This window comes from Aulonocara stuartgranti (assembly GCF_965226115.1).
Source record: "Aulonocara stuartgranti genome assembly, chromosome: 9".
Taxonomy (NCBI): domain Eukaryota; kingdom Metazoa; phylum Chordata; class Actinopteri; order Cichliformes; family Cichlidae; genus Aulonocara; species Aulonocara stuartgranti.
In genome coordinates this window covers 12,463,036-12,490,950 of record NC_138960.1, presented here as the reverse complement: position 1 = coordinate 12,490,950, position 27,915 = coordinate 12,463,036, and the positions used below count along the sequence as shown (strand labels likewise).

At 41.2% G+C, this 27,915-nt stretch overlaps 2 protein-coding genes across 3 annotated transcripts; one reads left to right on the top strand and one right to left on the bottom strand.

Annotated features, from left to right (window-relative positions):
- The first annotated feature begins 3,862 nt into the window (after positions 1 to 3,862).
- LOC309714705 (myelin-associated glycoprotein-like) lies at positions 3,863 to 7,562 on the top strand. 2 transcript variants are annotated; one of them, XM_082547342.1, is made up of 8 exons: positions 3,863 to 3,925; positions 4,181 to 4,256; positions 4,435 to 4,818; positions 5,164 to 5,469; positions 5,538 to 5,789; positions 5,888 to 5,978; positions 6,184 to 6,223; positions 6,367 to 7,562. In XM_082547342.1, exons 2-8 carry the CDS (start codon positions 4,184 to 4,186, stop codon positions 6,604 to 6,606), a joined length of 1,386 nt encoding a protein of 461 aa, XP_082403468.1. In that variant the 5' UTR covers positions 3,863 to 3,925; positions 4,181 to 4,183; the 3' UTR covers positions 6,607 to 7,562. The 2 variants fall into 2 exon arrangements, with proteins under 2 accessions (XP_082403468.1, XP_082403467.1); XM_082547341.1 differs by having other exon boundaries at positions 3,895 to 4,030.
- A 140-nt stretch (positions 7,563 to 7,702) lies between these two features.
- pck2 (phosphoenolpyruvate carboxykinase 2 (mitochondrial)) lies at positions 7,703 to 19,582 on the bottom strand. The gene is made up of 11 exons (XM_082547330.1): positions 19,111 to 19,582; positions 13,437 to 13,649; positions 13,151 to 13,335; positions 12,540 to 12,610; positions 12,212 to 12,347; positions 11,915 to 12,102; positions 11,592 to 11,754; positions 11,299 to 11,514; positions 10,081 to 10,218; positions 9,331 to 9,426; positions 7,703 to 9,208 (listed from the first exon to the last, which is right to left on the bottom strand). The coding sequence occupies exons 1-11, from the start codon at positions 19,140 to 19,142 to the stop codon at positions 8,739 to 8,741; spliced, it is 1,908 nt and encodes a 635-aa protein (XP_082403456.1). The 5' UTR covers positions 19,143 to 19,582; the 3' UTR covers positions 7,703 to 8,738.
- Positions 19,583 to 27,915: the final 8,333 nt, after the last annotated feature.

Sequence of the window (27,915 nt, the reverse complement as noted above, 5' to 3'; positions counted from 1 at the left end):
CTTGCTCTCATTTTTGAATTAAGCGTAAAACCTTTTTGCCAAAGTCCAATAACTTGAAAGAGGAGCCAAAGACGTCCTCGTCCCAGATTCGTCCCAAGACAGATTCACACCTATTCTCACCTTGTCTGCTGTGACCTGAAGAACTCGCGTGACCATTGCGACTCTCAAGGTGCTAAAAGTCACGCAAGAGTTTAAATGCGTGAGAGGCCACACTTGAGTAGCAAAGAAGCTTTGCTGATGAGATTAAATGTGCAGTTGCATGAAAGCACTAGTCTTTTTAGTGATCTACCTTTTGACCAGGTTAGAACCTGACAAGCGAGTAATCACAATGCCCACCTTGTTAATTGTCCTGAAAATCTGTATAAGCCGGACAATGAATCAGTGATGTTGCAGTCTTTCACAGCAATGGTGGTATAGTGGCGAGCATAGCTGCCTTCCAAGCAGTTGACCCGGGTTCAATTCCCGGCCATCGCAGTTGCCACTCGCAGTGCTGTTTACGAATGAGTTAATCATGCGGGTTTACACAAAACCAGTAAAACTCTGCTCTCTCTGTAAATCATTATAGTTCTGTTATATGAAAGGGTTTTATGTTTTATCACCTCATACATATACCTTCTTACATAAAATTTAATCTGCATTCTTCTCTTCTCCAGTGATTCAAAACGAGCTGGGTATTGTATTGCAGGTTGTAGGAAGCAAAGTGTAGAAAACGAAAAAGGAATGAATCGACCTCCTTAACAGAAACAGACTCATAAAATTAAGACTTTTCTGCTTTGGATGATCAAGTTCCCCCTTTCATTGTTTTTTAGACCAGTGGTTCCCAAACTTTTTTTGCTAGGCCCCTTCAGGCGCACCTCCCAACGTCCCCGTACAATCACATCTTAATAAACTACTAACTCTTTTATGCTACGTCCGCACCTACACGGGTACTTTTGAAAAAGCAGCTGTTTCGTCCACACGTAAACAGCATTTCGAATTCCCGAAAACTAAGATTTTTTAAAACTCCTTTTTTGCGTTTACATGTGGACAAGGAATACAGAGTTCGTCATGCAACGTCAAAGCTATGTGCCTTTTTTCACGTCACGCTGTGCTCACGTTATTGTTTACATGAGATGAATTGTTAATCTGAGTATCTGCAATTTTTACACGCTTACATATACACACACAGTTACTGTCCCTCCATTTAGAAAGGCAGATGCGTCACGGTGTAATTATTTTACGTGTAGTTGTTTTTTCCTGTGTAATAATATTTGACATTGCTATCAAAACATTTTTCAAAAAATGCCTCTTTGTGCAAAATGGGTTCAAAACCATAAACAGCTGTGGGATACTGTTTTGTACTGTTTGGAACAAATCGTGGCAGAACGGCCTGATGTTATTTGTATCCCGCTGTAACTTTACTATATAAAGAAGTAACATCTCCAAAATGTCAGGAGTAGTTAGTCATTACGACAAGTGTTTGTGAAATAAAAATCAAGATTGTGGGATACTGTTTGCCCCTGATTTGGAGAGCCCAGCGCTGCTCCTGACGCAGGGAAAACCAATTCTGCAGGGGAGACCTACCTTGGCACTTGTGCAGGTGAAGCCAAAGGGAAGATATGCTTCAACATATTTTCTAATCTTTGGCTTAGAATGAAGTTGGTTTGGAAACATATTCAGCTATGCTTCATCTCCTGCTTTGCGTTTGTGTGGGAGTCCCGTCAAAAACCTGTCCATTATGCTAGCAGTGTCCAAGCATTCTTTCTTTTATTTCCCCCCTTTTCATACCGCGGGCCCCACGCTTTGGGAAGCTCTGTTTTAGACAATGAAAGGGAGCCTGCATGTGAGGTCCCTCTGCCTCCAAGTCCTCAGCCTTCTGATGCCTGATTTCAATCACAGGACACTCATAAGATCATGCACCCAGATTTGAAAAATGAATTTTGCTCCCTGGACACGCAACTCTGTGAAAGTGACTGAAAATGCTAGTGTGGACATGTAGCGTTTTCAGACGACAACGCTGTTTTCAAATCTTCAAGATTAACAATGAGGTGGAGTTGTTGCTGCGAATAACAGAAAAGTACAAAGTTGCAAAAGCGAGTGAGATTTAAAGAATTTGAAGAAAAGCTATCTGGAGCATGTACAACCTGATATTAATCTTTAATAGGGCTGTCAAAATTGCGAGCAAACAAAGCAACTGCTGTTTAATGCCCTCTGCTATCTTAGTTTAATTGGCCACATGACTGCATCATATGACTAACATGCGTCATTGTTTTAGAAAGTTTCCGTTTTCGCTGTCCACACTGCGACGCGAAAGCACCGTTTGGAAATGTATGCGTATTTCAGAGCATTTTCAAAATGCTGCATTTTCCATCAGCGAAAACACCATCTCAGTGTGAACGGGAGGCCCAAACAGAGAGAAAACAATGCATTTTCAAACAAAAACACATTGGTGTGAACGTAGCCTCTGTGAGATGTTTCAGTCATCTCCGGGGTAGGCTCAGGGCATGACAGAGTGATTATTTCTTTTACCTGGCCTGGGAACACTTTGGTGTTGTATGGTTGTATGATTTTCAAATATTGATGATAAAATAAGAAATAGCCATGAAACATGCATAATATTTACTTTTTAAGTTGACTAACATTGGAATCTGTGATGTGACTTAAAGTTTCCTGATAGCAGATAACATAGCAGAGTTAGGTTGTTCCTGCCCAACAACCTAACTGTGCTTATTGTGGTGTTACTCTGAAGTTTCTCATGATACATGATTACTTTTGATACTTTTTTTCAGAGGGAAAACTCCAGATATGATGAAAGAGAAATATATTTAGATGTCTGCTTTTGGCCAAGTGGCTCAACTGATAAATGAGTCATTAAATAAAACAAGAAGTGTTTAAACAAATTGAGGAAGCTGGTCAACAGGAAGCTGCGGACACAGTTTCCACAACCTGTGTGAGTACAGACAGCTTTCTGTAATAAAATTACTCAGTCATGTGGTCTGGCATTCTTTTTGTTAGTACCTCTTATAATATTTGCATCAGTCATATTTGCTGTTGTGTCTGTTTGGTTTGAAATGATAACTAAATGTCACATTGATGTCACTCCTTACCTAACCATATTGATGTTACAGGAGTAACATCAATATGGATGTCAGGGGCCGGCAGAACATCACACTGTAACAAGATGATCAGTGTTATTTACTTCACTGTAGCTGTGACTTCAGTGTTACTGTTGTGTGCTGAACAGAAAACCTTTCTGCATGATGTAAGGCTGCATCTTGCTTTAGATTTGTGCTTATAAATTTAAAAAAATGAATTGTACTATATATTTGTAAAGTTAAAATACTGATACATATAACAGGCAAATAGGATCAAACCTGAAGGCCTGGATGAAAATGTGAAATTGAAAATGTAATCATTAGTTTAATTAATTTATTTGCACCGTGATGAGACTGAGCTGACTTTCTTATTCACAGGAAGGTTTGTCTGTTCCAAAAGGTTGATTCTATTTATCTGGACAGAACAGAATTAACCTTTTTGGATTTATTTATCTAGATGACTGAGCATGCATCCAGACAACTTTGTGTATTTTTACAGTATTGAGAGTGCAAGTCTGAAAACCGAGAGCGAAAACCAGGAGTTATATAAAAATGCAAAGAAGACATTTTTGTGAGTAAAGTACAAAAATCCAGATCAAAACAGGCAGGAGAAAAAAACTGTGGAAAGCTGAGACACAGTCTCTGGGGGAAACGAGCTGCTCTATGTGCAAAAATGTTAATGAGAGAATGAAGAACAGGTTAGTGTGTGAGTGGAGGCTCAGGTCAGGTGAATCTAGAGGCAGGCGGGTGGGACTGGCAGCATCTGAAGTGAGAGCAGAGTGCACAAGGGGAACATAAAAAGCAGACTGACCGACTGAATACAGAAAGGCAGAAAACCAAAAGCACCGCAGGTCTGTTTGCTTTGACATTAAAACATCTAAACACAGAAGTGTTTCACTCACTGTGTTTCTGTTGAAATCACACATTGTCTCTCTCTGTAGCTGTGTGATCATTTGGTAAGAAAACATTTTTTATATTTTACTAAATTTTTATATCACACACTTTTAATCTGATTTCAAATACATGTAAATTTTGTATTGCTCTATAAAACAATGCAAGTTCCTGATTTGATCAAACCTTTAAGTGATGTTATATTTTTTTTCCAGGTGATGAGTTTTGTGACAGTTCAGTCTGTGAACATCATGACAGACATCATGTTACTGAGTCTCCTCTTTATTCCAAGTGAGCCGTCTCATTTCAGGCATTTACAGTCTGACAGATCAGTGCAGATAGAGAAACTTTACAAAGTCACACAGTTTATACTAAAGCTGTTGAGAAAAAAGAAACACATCTGCTAAACTTAGTTTATCATAATTATGTTTTTGCTCATGTGTATTTGTGTATTTATCTTTTTTTCCAGGTACTTTGGCTGCTTGTCCTCCAAACACACACCTGTTCATCACTGCACCAACAGAGATGGAAGCTCTGAGTGGATCTTGTTTACAAATCCCATGTAACTTTAGTGAAACTGGACCAGTAAAGTTTGACAGCACACAACCTGTGTTTGCAGTGTGGATTAAAAGTCATACTAATTTTAAACTTTATCCAGAAAACGTGATCTTCAACAGCAGTAGGACAGTTAACATCTATCCAATGAAGATTACAGGAAACCTGAAGGAGAAAAACTGCACCACTCTGTTTTCCAACTTAACCACAACTTATTCAAACACATACTACTTCAGAATTATGAACTGGCCGTTCAGAGCAACAGCTGTTTGTGATCCTCTTAAAATAAAAATTAAAGGTGAGAAAGTTTTCTTTTTATTGTCCAGGTTTTCTGAAAACTAAAATGAGTAATCAGATGCAGCTTTGGGTTAATCAACAGAAAGAACTAAAAGGTCAATTATTACAGAATTCAGTCTGATTATTCTGTATTTATTATTATCCCAGAATGTCTGTACTACCGTAATGATATCACAGAGAGAATCAAATACTACATCTTGTTTGATGTTTGACCGTTTAAAAAACATCAAACAACATTAATGATCCATTTTTTCTTTTCTAACAGAGTAAAAAATTATGATTTTTTTTTCTACTGTATTTCCTGTATTATCAGTGTGCAAACTGTGTCTGTGATGTTAAACCACAGATTCTCCTTGGAGGCCCAATATTACAATCCAAGGTGATCTGAAGGAGAAGGAGTCTGTCACTATAACCTGCTCAGCTCTCACTCCCTGTCCACACTCCCCTCCTCAACTCACCTGGAATCTCACACAAGACTCTCACAACAAAATAGAGGAAAACACAGATGGAAGCTTTACAACTAAAATCCAGCAGAACATCACTCTGTCAGACACACATGATGGAAAGAAGATCAGCTGCTCTGCCAGATATCCTGTGAACCAAGGAAACGACACCAAGACAGCAGAGACAGAAGAGACTCTCAGTGTTTCATGTAAGACAATCAGAGTTTATTGTTGAACTGAATCCCATCGGACAACATATTTATGTTTTTCTCTCCAGATGCTCCTAAAGACACCTCAGCATCCATCAGTCCATCAGGTTTGGTGTCAGCAGGCAGCTGGGTGAACCTGACCTGCTCCAGCAGAGCCAAACCTCCAGTCAGCAGCTTCACCTGGTTCAAGAAGAGCAGAGATGGAGCTGTGAAAGTATCTGAAGGAGAGATTTACAGCTTCAATGTAACAGATGGAGGAGTTTATTACTGTGTGGCCACTAATGATCTGGGTAATCAGACATCAGCAGAGATTCGTGCTGGTAAAGACAAACCACATCACCAACGTTTTACACACACAACACACATTAAATCATATCTTTGATTACTGTTTAATATCATTCTTTTTTTTTTCTATCAGGACAACAGAATAATGGTTCTTTACCACTGGGTCCACTTCTTGGAGGCATCCTTGGGTTCATCTTACTGATCTGTTTGGTTATCTTGGCTTGGTAAATATCACACATCAAAGCAAGAAACATGATCTGCTTTCCCATCAAGCTCAACTTTACTCACATATACACACATATATATATACATATATATATATATACATACATATATATATACATATATATACATATATATATATGTATACATACATACAGTATTTAACCTAAAGTTATCTAATATTTAAATGTCACTCATGTCTTCCAGGTGCTTAAAGTCAAAACATGAAACTCAACAACAGACTCAGGTAAGAAAATAAAAATTAAAAAAAAAAAACTAATTGTAGATTACCTGACTGTTCAGGTGATTATTTACAGTAGTACCTGCATCCGTGCAGTCTGCTTACCAGATTTATATGTCACAGAACTTTTTATTTGATTCGTTTTACAGACTGAAGAGCTGGTTGTCGAAGAGTCCACAGGTAAAACAGAAGAAGAGGAAGAAAACATCCACTATGGAGAGATCAACTTCTCCACACTGGGATATGAAGTGCCCTCTGGCTCAATGCAGGACAGAGGACAGCAGCAGGATACGGTGTACGCACAGGTGAAAGTCAACAAGCCAGAAAACAGCTTAACACAGAGTGCTCATGGCCAAGAGGAACTTTATGCTAAAGTGAAGAAAAAATGAGAAGTATCAGTTAACAACCTCTGAACAAAGAAAGAAACGTGGAGCAACGAGTTCACTGAAATAGAACCAATTACTCTGTGCAGTCTGTTTTATGTCCATGCTTCTGTACCATGTTCAGGCAGCCGTTTGCAGAGGATTTCCTGTGTTCACATTAAATCCATGAGCAGAAGCTGCACCAGTCAAGGAACTAGTTGACTGGGCCACACGAGTATTTCTGAAAAGGAGAAACTCAAAACCTCCTCATATTGTATGTGTTTGTTGTAGGACTTCATAATACAGCCCGTACCTTATTACCTAACCCGTTTTATTGCCTCCCGACATTTACTGAATTTCACGTGTACTTTTTTACCAACTAAAAGTACTTCCCGGTAGATACAGTAGAGCAAGGGAAGTAACAGGAGGTTATAAGGGAAGAAAAATATTATTTAGTAAAAATAACCTTTAGGGTATCTTACAGGAATGGACAATGTTCCTCTTATTACATTGCAATGACACAGTATTATCAGAGGTGTAATCTGCATCAGATGTGTTTACAGATGGAGACGGCTTCTAAAGCGAGGAGCTTTGAAGTGCTAAAAGTACGTACCTCAGACCTGACAAGGCTGGAGCCTAAAGGGCCCGACTCTAAATAAAATATATGAAAAACAGCAAATATAAAGACTTGTTACTAGTAACATGGTGTTTTCATAGCTGAATCCTAGTTCTGATACTACTTTCTACGTTTGAATATTTTGCCTGTTATTTTTAGCTCTTCGGTGTGTAACTGAACTGTCAGTTGTAAAGAGTTCTTTGCTATTTCGCATTCAGTTCAGTCCTGTTGAAAAGATGATGTTACCTTTTGTGGTAAGTACTTTTATCACGTCTGAAGTGTATGCATCCAGCGTTATTCATGCTGTTCACAGTTCAGTGACCAAACTTTCTACTTCTCATGTGGTTTTGTCACTTACGTTATCACACTAATGTATCTGTGTTGACATTGTGAGTGTGAAATACTCTGCATGTAATATTTGTCAACATTTTTTTAAGTGTTAGACTTGTGTACTGTGGGGGAAAAAATACACCAGCCATTGTGTCTGCCTTAAAAGAGGTTTATTCATTGCACTGTAATAAAATCCTCAGCGTACAACTTCTACAAATACCTTATAATCTCAGTGACTTGAATTGGTCCAACGTTTCACGTACTGCAAGTAAACGTCGCTTGAAATCAAATCATGCGATTGGCGAGATGAATAATGCATAGTGATCTTTGGCCTCAGTGAAAACCCGCTAAACTTTTCACTTTTGAACAGCTAATGCATTTTTAAGGTTTTTTTTCTTTCATTTTAACATTAAAATGACATTTCATGAGAGCTGGATAATGTATGTGCATTTAGTGTATTTAACACCATCCCCGCCAATGATTAAATAACCGAGCAGTCAGTGTTTCAAATCATGTATAAAACAAAATCCTTTCTTCTGATGTGTACACGTGTATACATATATATTCATATATATATATATATAGACATGTTTTTATAACAAAACTATTATGGGATGTCTTGAATGATTAGTGATTCATGAGTCAGTCCTGGAAGGGATGTTAAGTGTTAAAAAGTGGTGATAAAAATAATCCTTTAAAATGTTATTTTAATGAATTAAAAATGTTCTGACTGCATCTTCTTTCTAAAAAAAAAAAAAAAATCTTTGGGCTTCAGCCTGTAAACATTTGCAGCCTGAACTCATTATTGTTAAAACGCTTAAAAGGCACCATTGGTTGCACTTCAGTATGATGTTCCACCTACCAACCCAGCAGCAGCCTCAAATGTTATAGCAACAGTGTAAAATGATGTCCAAAAACAGAAGGTGTTGTACTGATAATCTCACATCTCAATTCTCTTTGCAAAGGGACAGGCAGGAGTCACTGAATGCGTTTTCATACACAGGGAAAGTTTGATATTCACATTATTGCTGGTTTTATGACTGAATCCTCAACATAAGATTCATTCTACCCATTTTTTGTTTATTTATTCATTTATAAATTTTTGTGTATGTAAACTCGGGTCACTAGTTCTGATTACACCTTCATGATGTGAATTCTGCTTCCTGAGTACCTCCCTCCCTGCTTCTTTGTTTACTTCCTGTCAGGAGGCTTTTTAATTGTGTACTCTATCCTCCAGTGCCTTGAGCTCAGCCTCCACCTGCGCTGGCAGGTCAGTGCCAACCTGCTGAGTAAAGTAGGCTTTCAATTCCTGGGTCTCCTTCTGCCAGAAAGGCTTGGGCACGTCAAACAGTGCGCCCATATCTACCTTGCTGCCCAGACCTTTAGTGTCGATGGCACCATCTTGTGGCACCCAGCCGATGATGCTCTTTTTGGCTGCCTCGTCCTCTCTCTCTCTGCCGCAGCGTTTAAAGATCCACTCTAGCACGCGGGCGTTCTCACCGAAGCCAGGCCACAGGAAGGCGCCGGTTGCCGGGTCCTTTCTGAACCAGTTGACGTGGAAGATCTTGGGCAGCTGAGTGGGGGCCTTACGGCTCTGCATGCTCAGCCAGTGAGCGAGGTAGTCTCCAAAGTTGTAGCCGAAGAACGGCCGCATGGCGAAGGGGTCGTGCATGATCACCTTGCCTGGAGGGAAAATGGAAAAGCAACTTCCTCATTATTTCATTATGTGAAAAACAGCAAAAGTAAAGAGACCGCTCCGGAGAGTTTCACAGAACTGCATCTCAGAAACATGTGAGGATCCGTACCTTTATGCTCAGCAGCTGCTGTGGCCTCAGACCTCATTGCAGCTCCAATAAATACTCCGTGCTGCCAGTTCAAAGACTCGTAGACCAATGGGACTCCTGACAACATCAACATCATGTGATCAGATTTGGTGCAAGCCTACTTTCTGCTACAAGTTATACTGCGCTCCAATTATTTATTTTTTTAAAAACTTCATGCTGTTGTAATACACTCAAAAGAGAAAATACATCGTACTTCATGAACCATAAACTGCAATCAATGCTTGACTATTTCAAGCACTGCGAGTCCTATCTTGTGTCTCTATTAAAACAGTGACTCCCAACCTTTTAAGTCAATGTACCCACACAGGCCAGACCCATGTACCCGCTTTTATTTACCAATAAGTGTAAACCAGTAAAATACAGAGCCACCATATTCTCTTAATTTACATATGGCATCTTGAGTCAGTATGTACCCCGACTGATCCAACAAAACAGACAGGAGTGTAATATATAATACATCTATAATTTCTCAAAAAAAAAAAACCATTTCATTTCACTAAAGCTGAAAATGTTATTGATGAATGGTAAATGGCCTGTATTTGTATATGCTGTATATTGTATATGTTGTATATTTGTTCATGTTGCCCATGAACATCAAGACTGCACCGTTTCATTTTAAATGTGTTGTGGGTGTTTTTGTGTGGATGAACAGCCAAAATGTGATAATATGAATCCACCGGGGTACAAAGTGTGTTTAAACTTGGCACCAACCTTCTGGCCTCCTCCCACCAAAGATGATGGCATCAATGGGGACACCCTCCTCACTCTCCCACTGGGGGTCAATGATGGGACACTGAGCCGCTGGTGCACAGAAACGGGAGTTGGGGTGGGCGCAGAGTGTTGAGCTTCCTGTGTACAAAGAAGACAAACTGCTTGTTTGTTTGTTTGTTTGTTTGTTAACAGCTCGTGTTTTTAATGTCATGGTTAATGGTTAACTGCGTCTACTCTTGACTCTCGCAGTACTCTTGACCTACCAAAGTCAAGAGTACTGCAACCCCTGGAAAAAAAACTGAAAATCTCATGGGGACACCCAATTATAAATCTTCACTCTCAAACAAAGAGAGCCATGCATTTCCTTGAAAACTGCATTAAAAACCTAAACAGAACACGTGTTGCTGCACAGTCATATGCAAAGTAGTATAACACCAATATGCGATCCACCTGCAACTGAGTAATGGTAAAAAATGGTAAATGGCCTGTATTTGTATAGCGCTTTTCTAGTCCCTAAGGACCCACAAACTAGCCGTCTCCTATTACCAGTTTGAATTCACATTTTTTTTATAAATGTGTCACTCTACAGATTTGTGAGTAATTTCAAACTGAATTTCTGAGAGGCTGATGTTGTCCAAGATAAGGACAATGCTGGATAAAACCTCCCACCCACTCCATGGCTTGCTGGCTAATCACAGAAGCACATTCAGTGACAGACCGAGATTACTCAAATACACCACTGAATGACACAGGAAATCTCCCCGTACAACTCCAATACTTACACCCTTTTGCACGTGCTCTACGGTAAAATAACAAATTACGACGTTTCACAGATTAGAGTTAAATATCAATCATATAAATTTAACCTCTGTAATATTCTTGATATTTATAATTGAGCAGTTTGTATACATATATACATTGTGCTATTTCTTAAATTTGTAAACATTGTAGTAAATTGTATTATTTAATTAGTTTAGTCTGTTGCTGTTACTTTCTTGGAGTAACTGTAACCCACATAATAATCTTATTAAAGTATTTTGAATCTGAATGTCAGTTAATACTGCGGCCCACCTGCAGTACCTTTGCAGACCACCAGGGGGCCCGGGAATCACTACTTCCACCCAGTTCTAAATTTGTGACTTTGCTTTGGTTCACCAGCAGATGGTGCTGTATACACTTTGACTGTTAAGTATACTGATACACAACAACTGATGTCACCTTGTTTCCAGGTTTTGCCATGCCAATCTGTGAGCGCCATGTCAGCAGGAGGGGGGTCGAGTCCTTCCCACCACACCCCCCCATCGCTGGTTTCACCAACATTGGTGAACACAGTATTTTTAACAATAGTAGCCATGGCGTAGGGGTTGGTCTTGTTGGAGGTGCCCGGGGCCACGCCAAAGAACCCGTTTTCTGGGTTGATGGCCCTCAGTTTACCTACAGAAAGATTAGAGGGCTTTTTGTAACTACAGATTATTTTTGGATTACTAAAATGAAGTGAGTGCTTCACTCACCTTGGCTGTCAAACTTCATCCAGGCAATGTCGTCGCCTACACACTCAACCTTCCAGCCTGGTAGAGCTGGTTTCATCATGGCCAGGTTGGTTTTACCACAAGCGCTGGGGAAGGCAGCTGCAATGTATCGCTTCACACCCTGAGGACTGGTGATTCCTAGGATCTGAAGAGAGAAGAAAGAGGGAAATATTAATATTAGCAAGAATATAACTCCACGTTTTTAATAAATGTAGAAGGTGTAGGCTTGTAGTGTTAATGTTTTTAATTAAAATAAACCCTCTTTAATTCAGACTCAGGTCATAATCATTACATAGCATTCTAACCAGCATGTGCTCAGCCAGCCAGCCTTCATCTTTGGCGATGCGGGAGGCGATGCGCAGGGCAAAGCACTTTTTCCCAAGGAGAGAGTTCCCTCCATAGCCACTGCCGAAGGAGAGGATCTGCCTGGTGTCGGGCAGGTGGGATATCAGCACCTTTTCTGGGTTGCAGGGCCACGAGTTCACCAGAGGAGCTAGTAGTAAAAAGGAGGGAACAAATAAAAGGCAGGAAAATGTATAAAATGTTGCAAAAACGGATAGAAATTACAAATAAAACTCGATTCAGGCTCTTGAAATCTGCACCTTTGAGAGGTAAAGGTCGCCCCACGGAGTGCTGACAGCGGACAAACTCCACTCCCTCAGCCAGTTTATTGAGAACAGGAGTGCCCATACGCGTCATGATACCCATACTGGCCACAACATACGGGGAGTCCGTCACCTGGAAGAAAAAATAAACTGATTATTACGCTGACCTATAACTTAGGAAGCCCAGTGATTAAAAAAAATAAAAATAAAAAGTACACACAAAATAAATTACAGCAATTCACTGGAAGAAAGCAGCACAGCAGGCTCACGTGTTTACTGCAGGTTTTTGCTGAGTATGAACTAGTGAGAGAACAATAGCTTTTACCTGGACACCATATTTGGTCAGAGCTGAGCCTACGGGACCCATGCTGAAGGGGATCACATACATAGTCCGGCCTACAGTGAGGACACAGATTAAAAACAACACATTGATGCAGTTACTTTAGCTGATGTAGAAAACAAGGTTCAAATCTAAAAGCTGAAGGTCAAGTAGATCAAGCAACAGCACCGATATAGTTAAAGGTTGTAAACACATTTTCCTTGAGATCTTTGTGATAATAATTGGGAGCTATGCAGACTGCATGTCTAATATGATCAATAAGGTACACTTTTCTATACCACAAAGAAAAGTTGTTACACTGGCCAAGAATCCAAGCACACACTAGCTGAAAGAGTACAACATGTTTTTAGTGACCTGCAGGTGTTTAAAGTAGCCCCTCCCCTTATAAATACTTATGGGAAATCCTTCCTGTTTTTTAAAACCATTTTTCAAACTATTCTTAAAACATTTTATTAGCATTAAAATGAAAATATCCCTTTTTAAATAGAATCCTTTAACGAGGTGAACGTGACAGTCAATTAAAACAGAGGAAAGGTGAAAATGCTCGGTCTCCTGGCAACAATGAACAAACATTTGACTTCCGTCCAATTACGTACCGGCCATGCTGCCAGGGAAACGCTCCTCTCTGGCTTTCTGCCAGTCAGACTCACTCATCCAGCTACCCAGCTGGCTTTTCACCCCTGCTGCAGGGATGGGGATCGTGTCTCTCTTCTTCTTGGTCACTATCACAGTCTTGCTCTCCACTCGGGCCACATCTTTTGGGTCTGTACGTGCCAACCAACTGCCAAATAAAACGTTTATTATTGAAAGCTCTCACAGCATGTTTCCAAATAACTACTTTAGGTGATTGCTTTGTTTTGTATGCTGTTCCATTATCTTTACCAGTTCTCATATTTGGGAAGCTTCTTGACCATGCCATCCCTCTCCAGACCTGCCAGGATGTTGGCCGTCTCTTCCGGCGTCCCAGTCACCACGTGTACATTGGTAGGCTTACACTCCTCCACAGCCCCCTTCACAAAGTCGGCCACCGCGGGTGGCAGCGACGGGATTGAGGCCAGAGATCGAACCCCGACGCTCGCCCCGAAACCACCCTTCCTGAAAGAGAAGGACAATTTAAAATCACTCTACTGGCGACTAGAAGAAAAATCCAACAAAACAGACTAAACACAACTCCAACCTGAAGAGATCAGAACTTCTTTAACAATAGTATTTGTTGGACTGAAATCCAATGTTTTTTCTTTTGCCATACAACGCATAAAATAAATAACTGACCAAGCTTAGAGCAGTGAATTTGCCAGGGGACAGCTGAGAGACATATCTATAAAGCAATCAAACGTCTTCCTTCTTTCATTCTTTAGAGTAAATTCCTGCAAAAACCTGCCACAAGAGACTAATACAAGGCGAGTCTCCTCATGTAATCTAGCTATTCATCCATTTTCTTCCGCTTACCCAATTAATGATCCAGGGGATGGGGGCGAACTACAGTGGTCCCTCGCTATATCCCGGTTAACCTTTCACAGCCTCCCTGTTTTGCGGGTTTTTTTGTGTGTGCAATTTTGCATGCTTTTTTTTGTAACAGTGCATTGTGTTCTGCGTCCTGATTGGCTGTAGACCATTGTCAATTAATCTCCATGTCTGTGTCTCCTGTACAGTACAGAATACGTTCAGCTTGTCAAATTTACATAAATCTTCTATGGCTAGTAGTGTGACTTTGAAGTGCTGTACTGTATGGTTGTATGTTTTCTCCCAAACAAACACAACAATGTCAACAAAACATTTTGCACCGTCAAAGGCGCCTGCAGTAGCACCCAAAAAGGCAGAGGAAGATGCTAACCATCCCACAAAAAGTTGGACTTCTGGACATGCTAAAGGAAGGTAGAAGTTAGCGTACCAGATTATGAGGCGCATTAAGCGAAACAAAACAGTCAGACATTTCAAACTTTACTCAACTCATTCTTCTTCCTTTCTCTACTTAATTTCCCTTAAGGATCAATAAAGTATTCTGATTCTGATTCCGTACTATTGATTCATTAATGCTGAATTCTCTCACAGCTGCTCTATTCCCATGTTCTGGACCAGAAAACAATTTTTGATCTTTGGTTTCATTCTATAATACTGGATAGGGCTGGGCCATATTATACCGTTTACGGTAATACCGGTACAATGTCAGGCAGCGATAAGAAAATGAAATGTCACGATAGAATATGGGTAAAACGCGCATGCGCAGTGCCTTTGTTTTCATATGCACATGGCCGAAAAAGCATGGCGGCAACGGAGAATGAGAAGGGAGAAAGCGGATCGTTGAGTGAAATGGATGAACCAGAATTAGTTTGTAAAAATGGTGCCACTGCAGTGATGCGGAACTAGTTTGGTGTTTGTCCGTCAGTTTCCGCGCAGAAACAATGGGTAGGATGGTTTGTCAGGTAGGATGGATTCCCAGAACACCGTATTTGTTGGACTAAGGTGCTTGTAAATCTGGGAGTAATCTGGGTCCTAAACTCTGTCCGTTTCATGTCCCAAAGTCAAACGAACACTGCAGCATCACTGAGAGAAAAACTGTCTAGATTCTTTCATCTTTAATAAAACGTTCCGCTTTGCTGCTTTACCAGATGTAACTATGAAGTTTAACATCCAGGCATCCATGAAAACAGAATTTATTACACTTAACGGAGTTAGAAGCAAGCAGGAAGTTAGCTCGCTAGTTTCGCTAGTTACCTAAGCATGACATAGCATGTTCTAACTAAGATTTCTGAAAAAATTCAAACATAAAGCTCTGCTATCACTTCCAACATAAATGAAGACAGGAAACTAAACAGCAGTGACGTTTGTTGTGTTACTGAAGTTGGGCTAGCTGGTATATAATGATGTGCTACGTGATCGCTAGCGACACAGCTATGTTAGCATAACATAAACAGTGAAGCTGGAGGATGAACACTAACACTTTTCCACTTGATAAAAGTTAACGTTAAGGTTCCTGATGGTTAGAGACAAATGCAATCGCATGGCAGGATGCTGTAAACGGACCAAACTTCAGTCAGGAGAATAACTGAGATAATCCATCCACAATACGAGGTTAGTCATTAATATACTGCAACAACATGGGAATAGAGCAGCTGTTATAGAATACAGCATTAATGAATCAATGGTACAGAAGTGGAGGAAGCAAGAAGAATGAGTTGAATAAAGTTTGATTTATCTGAGTGCTTTGTTTCGCTTAACGTGCCTTATGATCCCGTGCACCTTATGGTCCGAAAATTACATATTTGACTTTTTTATTTGACACACCGCAGTATAATGTTGCAAAGCACCTCTTTTTAACTTCAGTGGATATTATACATGGTTATACTCAGGATATGTCAGCCCATTTCTACTTGAAATGCCTTTTGGTTAAACTTTCAAAATAACTCCCGCCATAAATGAGGGGCCGCTGTATTCCAGATGTTACAGGGAGTAAGATAGATGACGTGTCCAGGGTGTACACCATTTATCACAGGGCTAACACAAAGAGACAAACAACCGTTCACGTTCACATTCACACCAATGGCCAATGTAGAATGAACAGTTAACCCAAACTCGTGTCTTTGGACTGAGATGTGGGGAGAACATGCAAAAGCCTGGATTTTTTGCCAGGGCCTTCTTGCTATGACGCAATTGTGCCACAATACCACAGTGCCCTCCCAGTCTAAATGTACCAAATGCTGCAGTGCATTGTAAATGTACAGACAGGTGTCCTTGTTGTTTGATGTTTGACAGTAATACTGAAGTGTGTGGTGCTCTTTGTCTGTTGGCAGCATTTTTAAATATTTGTTGTTGTTTCTGGTCTTCAGTCACTCCGTACGGCCCCCTCAGAAACAACTTGTTTTTGTGTTTTTATTTTTATGTATAACCTTTAGTATCTTCATGTATGACATTTTTCCAAGATGTAACCTTTAAAGGACACAGGATGGTTTCAAATATGACACTTGAAAAAAAGCAAGTTAAAAAGTGTCAAAGTTTAATCCACCTTATTGTACTTAGAGTGCCACAGACAAGCTAAAACACCTTTTAAAGCCTCAAAGTATCACTTTGCGGCAGCAGTGATAATGAGGTGTCTTTGTTGTTGTTATTAGAGAAACCTAAAAGCCTCAAGCTGACCTTTCCACATATGCTGAGAGGTCTGTGGGTGGGTGCAGGGCCCTCTGTTTGTTAGCAGCTTGATATTCACAAACATAAGCCACTGAGAGTCATCATGTATGCAGTTACAACACAAGCCTATGGGTGTCTGCATGCGTGTCCCTTGCCTGTCTCTGACAATAGAACACACAATGCATGTGCTTTGTGTCTGTGGACACTATGGCTGAACCCCATGACCTCTTTAGAAAAAAGTGAAATTCGTGTTCTTTATGGTCGCATGAGAGGCCCGTTTTTTTAAAAGGAGCAGCTAATAACTGCCAAAACAAATCACACACATTCACTTTGTTTCAAAGATCAATACATGAAGTCAGCTGCAGGCACGTGGCTCCAATTGGCAGCAGTCGGTGGTTCATTATACATACATCCTGTACACACACACACGCACGCACACATGTGCTCGCTTTCACTGATGCATGCACACATACACATTAGTCTGGTCTGAATGTACAAAGGGTGTGAGCAGCAGGCACAACAAGAAGTTCAAGATGAGCAAGGCATCACATGACCCAGCAGTGTGAAGGCACAGAGCTGAGGAGTAAGAACTACTGTCACACTCAAGGCCAACTTTAAAGCAGCTTTCAGACACAGTGCGTTAGGTCTGTAGCTGACTTTTCAACTGAATTTACATTTTCTTACCAGTAAACTGTACCCACAGTTTGGAGCAGCTGCAGCTCATTTGGTGTATTTGAGAAAGACACTAAACCCGTTTCTTGACGAGATAATCATCTACAAACAACACTGTGTCTGCAGCTTTTGACTGATTGGCTGTCGTTCTATTGGGCAACAAGGCTGTGGCTCTACAGCAACGGTAACAGACAACTATTATTTGACCTTTGACCCAAAAATGACGACACTTTGTTTAGGCTTATCTGTGACTTCCGATAAACCGGTCCCTTTGGTCAGCTCTGCAGACTTTTAGACCCTTTACCCCCTCCACAGTAAATCAATTACCTATGCTCCAAAACATCATCATTGTCACACTGCTGATGATAATTAACAAGGGTGGTGCTGAATATTATCTCCAGTGTGACTGAGATTAGGATGAGCTGGATTGAATTTGAAGTGAATTAAACACGAGCAAATGTTTTAACTGTTCATTTTCTTGCTAAGGAACTCATGGGAGCTGGGAGAAGAGATTAGCAGCTTTGCTTTTCTTTGTCTGCAACAGAGAAACTGTGATATTTTTACATTTTTTTAGAAATCCTGTAAAGACTTTGATGACTCATCCAACTTTCCCTGCAGTCAACCATCTGATTATGCCACGTCTTTGCCTCCTGCTTGGTATATTGTTGCATAGATTTATCCAGACATAAGCCATCAAGGGAACAACTATTCAGCAGGACCTGGTCTAATGTTTAAGGATTAATATTTTTCCGACCAAACACTTTCAAAGAACTCATCACTAAGCTCTGTTATTGATTATCCTAGATAAACAACTTGTTCCCCTAACACACCTCCAAGTGAGTAAGCCAATCCTCACACACCACAGGCCGACACGCCTACAGTCCACCTTCAAAGCCCTGACAGATCCTGGTCAAAGGCCTCTTTAAGGAGGAGTCTAATCGTCAAGCAAAGACAAGCCAGCACATCACTTCAAGGAGCATGCACACATGCTGCATGCATTAGTACTCCTCCTACTGTGGTGAATACACAGTAAAATACTCTGGGACATGCCTCCGGGCATGAGCAATCTCTCAAGTGGAAATACAAACAAAATCCACAGGTCACTGAGTCACTAATTCACCCACTCTCTAACATGCATCCATGATAGCAAAATAAATGCGCAAACACACACACAATGTCATCGAGTGCTCACTTTCAGTCTTGTGTGATGTTGGCTTATCACAAATCCTGGAGGGGTAAAAGCAGCAAAGTTTAGATGGCAAATTATCCTGATGTGTTCCTTCAGTCATAAAGACATGAAATTATATTTGTGTCATGAGTGCCAGCAAATAACTTCATTATCCAGTATCAACTATCAGGTCAAACGACATTTTTCAGCAGGTAACAGAACAGCTGTCAAACAGGAAGAGTCACAGTAAGGTGAAACTGTTTCCAGGAACTCCTTAGAATAGTAGAATAGTTTGGGAATATGTAAATCTGTTACAATAAATGAAGACTGCTACAGTGTCTAAACTCTTACTTCAAAATGGTCTCTTTTTTAGTTTTCATACAAAAAATGGTCTTAACGAATTCAGTTTTCATGCTTAGTGTCATTTTCTTTTCAAAATAAAAGCATCGAAAATACAGTGAAGGGGTGACTGTTGCCCGCGCGTTTATCGTAACCTAAACAGCAAGCAAAACACTTTTAAAACAAAAGAAGTTAGAATAAAGCAGACACACATTTAAATCGCAGAAACACTAGAAAGCCGCGATAACCCACCTTCGTATGACTCCCAGTAAAAGGCACGACATCTTTGGTTTAAAAGTTAAACTAGCTTATATTTAAAAAAAAATAATCACAGTGTAAAAAGGCACATAAAAGCTAGCTGAGAGGGAGACACGAGGAGCAGCAGTCGCTAGAGTCGGTCAGAGCTCATATCTGTACGTGCACTGAGGGGACCTTGCACTTTGCTCAACGTGTACATTTACACGGAGACACCTCCACACCGGCAAACTGGATGTCCCCGCGAGTCCTCCGCCCGTCTGCCGCTTTGTACACTCAACTGTGACCGGCCGACTCACATCTGGGGGAGGCGCTTCCTCTGGAACAATTAAATATCCTATAGGTTACTTCTGTCGTGCCCATTTATGTTCGGCTGCTGTTTTGTCCCCCCTCCTGGATGATGCAAGTTTTCACAGTGCTTGAGTACAAACAGGCACGGAGTACCAGCGTGGAGGGGAGTAACCGGAAGTTCGAGCGAGGGCGCGGAAATACATTCTCACCGATTCTCACTTCGTTTAGATGGGAGCGCAAGACTTATGGAAAGGATGTAAACCACGGGTGGCAAACATACGGACCGCGAGCCAGAATCGGCCCGGTCAAGACTCCAATCCGGCCAATTGGAGGAGTTTGGAAAATTTGATGCAGAACATACATTTTTGAATTTTAACTGTATTTTCACAAGTTTAACAGTTTTCCCCACTGATAAATACCTCCACCATGTCCATTCATACTACAAAAGTAATTACTAATAGATTTATTACATATTTATTTCACAAAGAGTGATGCTGGCATATTTCATTCATTTAATAAAGCAGTATTTGTTTATCACAAATCAAATCAAATCACTTTTTATTGTCACATCACATGTGCAGGCACACTGGCACAGCACATGCAAGTGAAATTCTTGTGTGCGAGCCCCACAAGCAACAGAGATGTGCAAAACACAACAACACAAACGAGCAAAATACAAGAATGGCCAACCTGAAACTAATAAATATATGTACAATATATAATAGTGTATGCATTTCTGGATGTGTATACTAAATGTTTTTCTACGTGTGTGTGTGTGTGTGTGTGTGTGTGTGTGTGTGTGTGTGTGTGTGTGTGTATACACATTTTTACAAATTAAATAGTAAACAATAATAAAATAAAATATATAAAAATATACAGAGTTGAATATGTGCAAAACAGTGGCATTACTGTACGGTATGTAGTGCATAATGTTGAAGTTCCAGTAGTGAAGCTGAGGTGTCTATGAAGTGTTCAGCAGTCTGATGGCCTGATGGAAGAAGCTGTCTCTCAGTCTGCTGGTACGGGACCGGATGCTGCAGAACCTCCTTCCTGATGGAAGCAGTCTGAACAGTTTATGGCTGGGGTGACTGGAGTCCTTGATGATCCTCCCCGCTTTCCTCAGGCACCGCTTCCTGTAGATGTCTTGGAGGGAGGGAAGCTCACCTCCAATTATCCGTTCAGAGCACCGCACTACTCGCTGGAGAGCTTTGCAGTTGTAGGCGGTGCTGTTGCCATACCAGGTGGTGATGCATCCAGTGAGGATGCTCTCAATGGCACAGTGATAGAAGGTCCTGAGGATGCGGGGGCTCATGCCGAATCTTTTCAGTCTCCTGAGAAAGAAGAGGCGCTGCTGCGCCTTCTTCACTGTTTTGTTTGTGTGTACTGACCACGTAAGATCCTCAGCCAGATGTACGCCAAGGAACCGGAAGCTGCTCACTCTCTCCACAGCAGCGCCGTTGATGGTGATGGGGGTGTGTACTTCTCTGCACCTCTATCTATCACGTAGATAAACTGAGATGTACTATTGAAATTGTGCTTCTTCTTGTTATATTAACGTAATTGATTTGGTTTGTATCCAAATTTCTGTACACTGACAGAACATAAGATCAGCATGAGCTGTATGTGGCCCACCATGTAAAATGAGTTTCACATTCCTGGTGTAAACCTGTGGAAGTAGCCTACACAAAACTGAGAATGAAAACAACATAAAGAAAAACAACTGCAGAACGCCCTAAAGGTAAACTGCTGATGCTGGAAATAGGTTTCAAGTGACAGCTCATTTCTCACGAGGCCAGGCACCTTTAGTTTTCCTACATATACAGTGGGGCAAAAAAGTATTTAGTCAGCCACCGATTGTGCAAGTTCCCCCACTTAAAATGATGACAGAGGTCAGTAATTTGCACCAGAGGTACACTTCAACTGTGAGAGACAGAATGTGAAAAAAAAATCCATGAATTCACATGGTAGGATTTGTAAAGAATTTATTCATAAATTAGGGTGGAAAATAAGTATTTGGTCACCTCAAACAAGGAAAATCTCTGGCTCTCACAGACCTGTAACGTCTTCTGTAAGAAGCTTTTCTGTCCCCCACTCGTTACCTGTATGAATGGCACCTGTTTGAACTCATCATCTGTATAAAAGACACCTGTCCACAGCCTCAAACAGTCAGACTCCAAACTCCGCCACGGCCAAGACCAAAGAGCTTTGGAAGGACACCAGGAAAAGTATTGTAGACCTGCACCAGACTGGGAAGAGTGAATCTACAATAGGCAAGCAGCTTGGTGTGAAAAAATCAACTGTGGGAGCAATCATCAGAAAATGGAAGACATACAAGACCACTGATAATCTCCCTCGATCTGGGGCTCCACGCAAGATCTCATCCCGTGGGGTCAAAATGATCATGAGAACGGTGAGCAAAGATCCCAGAACCACACGGGGGGACCTGGTGAATGACCTGCAGAGAGCTGGGACCAAAGTAACAAAGGTCACCATCAGTAACACACTACAACGGCAGGGAATCAAATCCCGCAGTGCCAGACGTGTTCCGCTGCTGAAGCCAGTGCATGTCCAGGCCCGTCTGAAGTTTGCCAGAGAGCACATGGATGATACAGCAGAGGATTGGGAGAATGTCATGTGGTCAGATGAAACCAAAGTAGAACTTTTTGGTATAAACTCAACTCGTCGTGTTTGGAGGAAGAAGAATACTGAGTTGCATCCCAAGAACACCATACCTACTGTGAAGCATGGGGGTGGAAACATCATGCTATGGGGCTGTTTTTCTGCCAAGGGGACAGGACGACTGATCCGTGTTAAGAACAGAATGAATGGGGCCATGTATCGTGAGATTTTGAGCCAAAACCTCCTTCCATCAGTGAGAACTTTGAAGATGAAACGAGGCTGGGTCTTCCAACATGACAATGATCCAAAACACACCGCCCGGGCAACAAAGGAGTGGCTCCGTAAGAAGCATTTGAAAGTCCTGGAGTGGCCTAGCCAGTCTCCAGACCTCAACCCCATAGAAAATCTGTGGCGGGAGTTGAAAGTCCGGCGACAGCCCCAAAACATCACTGCTCTCGAGAAGATCTGCATGGAGGAATGGGCCAAAATACCAGCTACTGTGTGTGCAAACCTGGTAAAGACCTATAGTAAACGTTTGACCTCTGTTATTGCCAACAAAGGTTATGTTACAAAGTATTGAGTTGTATTTTTGTTATTGACCAAATACTTATTTTCCACCCTGATTTACGAATAAATTCTTTACAAATCCTACCATGTGGATTCATGGATTTTTTTTTCACATTCTGTCTCTCACAGTTGAAGTGTACCTCTGGTGCAAATTACTGACCTCTGTCATCATTTTAGGTGGGGGAACTTGCACAATCGGTGGCTGACTAAATACTTTTTTGCCCCACTGTATAAGGCTTTCCACGGGTCCGCTCGATCGATTATAAATGGAGAATGGGTGGAATCTTCTCCACCTCTTGGGTGTCTGGGCACCCATATCTCCGCTGATCTCACTTGGACCCACAACACCAACGGCCACTCACCTGACTAATCAGAGCCATGGTTAGAGAAACCCCATAACTCAGGCCACTCACACTCGTTGTACATGTACAATGACAATAAAGGGCTATTCTATTTTATTCTAATCACATTTTTGGAAACATGAGTTCAGCTTCATGAGCCACACCCAGGCCTAATTACTGCCAGGCTGGTTGAATCAAGATAAAAATAAAAAAAAAACTAGAAAGGTGAAGTAGGCTAAAAGATCTCAAAACGCAACACATCACACCAGGATCTAAAGAAACAGCCAATAAGCAAAGTCACTGGCATCTGCCAGTCTGGAAAGGGTTACAAAGCCATTTCTAAGGCTCTGGGACTCCAGTGAACCACACTGAGCTGGACTGAAAAACAACACAAAGGCACTAACCATGCCAGCACAGGAACAAGGTATAAGCACAAGATTGATAGACGTTAAAGATTCTTCCTAGACAATCCAGCAAATAACAGCAGGGTGCAAGATGCTAGCAGGCAGGACCATAACCAAGTCATAATATGCAGGAACATCTGTACTGAGTGTGGCCTGGAAGTCCCGAGGTCAAAATGGGAGACCTTTTGACTTTTGGTGATTTTGAATAACTGAGCTAAGATCCTGTGGGACTTCCAGATACAGATGGACAAAATAATGATGGCTAACCAACCGGACATATTAGTGGTGGACAAGCAGAGGAAGACGGCTGTAGTGATAGGGTTAGAAATGTAGCAATACGAAAAGACAGCAACATCAGGAAGAAGAAACATAAGAAGCTTGAGAAACACCAAGGGCTCAGAGGAGAGCTCAAGAAGATGTGGAGGGTGAAGGCAACAGTGGTTCCAGTAGTATGGTGGTGTAATGACCCCCCAGAACTGGCCAAGTGGCTCCAACAGATCCCTGGAACATCCAAGATTTCCGTCCAGAAGAGCACAGTCCTAGGAAACAGATACTGGGCAGCACCCTCAAGCTCCCAGGCCTCTGGTAGAAGCCTTTTTTTGAAGGATAAAGACCTCCCACAATGGTCCATGTTAAAGTAAAGAACCATTGTAGGAAATAAAGAAAAGCCATAACCTTTCAGGCTGAAAACCTGACACTCGGTAATTAACTTTCTGTCAGCATTGGTGAATACAAAGAGCAGTTAGCAGGTTTGAGATTCAACACCCTGAAACAGGGCACAAAATTGGATTTCATTCAAACCAAGAAGTGAAAATCATCACATCATTTATCTCTGAAAGAAATGTAAATGAAAGATTTGCAGATATGACTTTATAATAAATGTTATTTGAGTGGTGCGACAAATTCAAAGCTGCTAAGTTTTTAGGTTTTATTTATAATGTTTAATGGAATATGGCTGTAATTATCACTTTTCACTACACCGATCATATTTATAAGACACGGCACAGCTGTAGATGTTATCCTGTTACGTTTCCCTCTCTCTGGGAACTTACACACACACAAATGAAACTGTGAGACAGGGGCAAGTAAAAGGGTGGGGTTGGACACTGGGAGATAAAGAGAGACACAGCAATCCAATATATCTGGTTAAACTTCACCCTTCATGTCTCATGTTGTCTGATAGGGCTTGCAGAGTCAGCAGACAACTGATATAACACACACACACCTTTCCTGTGGATTACAGGTATGCTCTCCCCATGCAAACACAAAACCATTTCAAGTTGTGACATCTGTAACATGCTAGAAGCACGGCATCTCAGAGCTGCAGCATCAATTATATGTGTACACGAGTGTGTTGTAACTTCTGTCAGGCACATTTTGTCCTGCTAAGGTGTTTTCATCATGTTGTTGTGGCCCAAAAGCCTCACCAGTAAACTCAAAGTCCAAAAAAACAAGGACAGGCTGGGATGATGGCGTGGTTTCTTTTTTAGGGTTGTGAGGGGATGGCAAAGTAAATTAAGAAAATTACAATGATTTATTTGAAATCTCTGAAACCATAATCCTTTACTCTTCTCAGTCTGCATAAATAATGGTTTGCAAGAACTTCAAAGGCTCAGCGCTGCATGCTTTCTTTCTGACACACATACACCATTAGTGTTAATATGACAGGTCTGTAAATAAAGTCGTTTACATCACGCCAGCCACTCATGAAGCCACCTCTCTCTTTCTACACTCCTGTTCAGTCGCATGAACTTTGTCTGGATCATTTCTCAACGTCCTCCCCAAACTGAATAACACAGTGCAGACCTTTAATCGCTCACCCAGTCAAAATCAAAGCTGCAATAGCTAATGGAGTTCAGTCGAGTGCAGCCGCCCTTTGCTCTGAACTGTCACCTCGTGTCTGCTGAGTGATTGTTTTTCTAGTGTTACATTTTATGGTGCCATATACTACAGGTGAAAAGAAAACAACTACATAGTTATGTACGCTCCAACACTACAACAGTGGGCAGGAAATAAGAGAAGGATTTAACAAAGTAGTTAAAGCTGTGTGGTGTTTTTACTGTCTTTTTGTCATTAGACGTGATAGGTTTACCTGATAATGTCCCAACTCAGACTGTGCTGGCACAGGATGACCTGTAGTTGGACGGTATCCTGTTTACAGTGGGAGGCTCTGACGTGTCGTCACTTCACTCAGGTATCTTTATTTGCTTTACTCTTTACAGCAGCCCATGCCTCTGTCCACACAGCTCCTGATGAAAGAGCTATTGTAACAGCTGAATATTGGTGTAGCAGCAGGGACGCTCACCTATCAATAATGAGTAGTGCTCTTTTTCTTTCTTTCTTTTCAAAAGTTTGTCACTTTTCCTTTTATTCCTGTAGTTTAATCCAGCAAAGATTTAAAACATAAAATCAAATCTTAGAAGCATCTTTCAGGTTCATTTGAGCTTTATTTAATGATTTGATGTAGATTTTTCATGGCTCTAGGAACTTTTAGAAGGCCAGAATCCTGAGATCAGAGAGCACGGGGTGGAACATAAAGGTGCAAAAGGTCAGAGAGTTATGAAGGTGCCAATCCATTTAAGACCTTGTAGGTGAGCAGCAGGACCTTAAAATCTGTTGAACCTGACAAGGTAGCATATGAAGAGGTCTCAGTACAGGGGTAATGTGCTCAAATTTCCCCAGTTTTCATTAAAATGCGAGCAGCTGCATTTTGCACCATCTGTAAACCTCTAAAACTTTTCTTTGGTAGCCCAGAAAGAAGAGCGTTACAATAATCGATACATGAAGACACAAATGCATGGACAAGAACCTCTGCAGTGTCGCTTGACAAAACGTCTTTAAATGATAAAAGGCGGTCTTTGTTGTCTCTTTTACATGAGACTCGAGGAGAGCACCCTGTCAAACCACACGCCCAAGTTTTCAACCTTGTCCCTGCAATTTCAAGTTGAAATTTTGGGATAAGTACTGAAATTTTTGTGGTCCAATGACCATTAACTCTGGCTTATCAGTATTAAGGAGCAGGAAATTATCCAATAACCAGTCCCTAATTGCATATAGACAAGACTGTAGTTTAGACACTTTACACAATTTCCAACGGTTAGAGGAACATAAAGCTGTCGTTTGTCTTCATAATCCTTTTTCTTTACTCCACACTGAACAACAGCACCCACCAGTGGAAGCACCCATAACTCACAGACTGATACAGAATTTGTTCACACATCTAACATCTAACACACATAACTGAGAGGACGGGAATATGTCTTAGGGTCAATCTGAGCATTAAACTTGATTTAAGATTGATTTTTTTATAAATTATTTTTCAGATATTGCTCTGATTTTTAGGTTAGGTTAATGGGTGCAATGTCATGGTCCTGGGTCGTTGACCCAGCGTTTTGTGTTTTGTGATTATTTCCCTCTGTTCTAGTTATTCTGTGTCCTCCCCCCTTGTGTCCGGTTCGGGTTCTAGATTTCCTGTTTTGTTCTGAAAGTCTGTCTGTTGTCATTGTGTTCAGCTTGTGTCCTCCAGTCATCATGTGTATTCAGATCAGCTGTTCTTCCCTCCTGTGTGCGATTACCCGATTACCTTGTGTGTGTGTATATATAGTGGGTGTCGGTCTGTGTTCGTTGTCGGCTCATCTGTGTTTCTTGGTATCCTGGTCCTTGGTCTGCGTCTCTCTGCTGCGCTCGCCGTTTTGTAAGAGTTCAGGTTTGCTCTTTAGTTTCTCCCAGTTTAGGTTTGTCATTACTCATGCTTCATTGCCTGTTTTTGCCACTGCCACCGTGTAAATAAACTTCACTCGTATCATCAGTTTGCTGCATTTTGGGTCCTCCTTTTCCTCCACTCCACACGGCTCACTCCGCCAGCCGTGACATGCAAAGATTTTTGCTTTTACAAAAACATAAAGAAGAGGAAAAAAGAAGATAAAATAAAATAAACCGAGTATTAAATATTACAATATATATAATAGTTATGGACAAAAAATTGATATATAGTACTATGCAAAAGTCTTGAGCCATTTCTTCATATGTTTCTTCATAAATACAGAATATATCAGAATATGAGACAAAAACAGAGTTTGTGCAATCTAACGAGCTTTAGTCAGCATTTGTAAGATCCACACAGCCTGAATTGGGGTGGGGTGGGCTGCTTTTAACCATGTAAAGAACTTTGTGCTACTTTTTTTTTTTTTGGTATGAAAAGTGCTTTATAAATAAAGTTTGATTGATTGAATTCTATTTGACAGCTTTCTTCTGTAGTCTTCAGGAATAGTTGTCCAGGTGCTTTGAAGGACATCACTGTGATTAAATTTTTGTGTAATCTCAGCTTTTCCTCGTTCTTCCCCCTTCTTTAAGAAAGGCTTACTGATGTTGCTGTTCTGGGCCCCGGTCCGGATGAGCCTGGGCCCCCTTTCCCTGGCAGGTTGCGGAGTATGGGGGTTCCTACTGGGGTCAGCGGGGAAGCTGGCCCCAGGGAGGGGTCACTTGCCCCTCCCTTCCTTCCCTCCCCATCTCCAGCTGCCTCCCTCTTCCCGCTCCACCACAATCACACATGCAGGGCCTTGGGGTAAAGGTGTGTCACC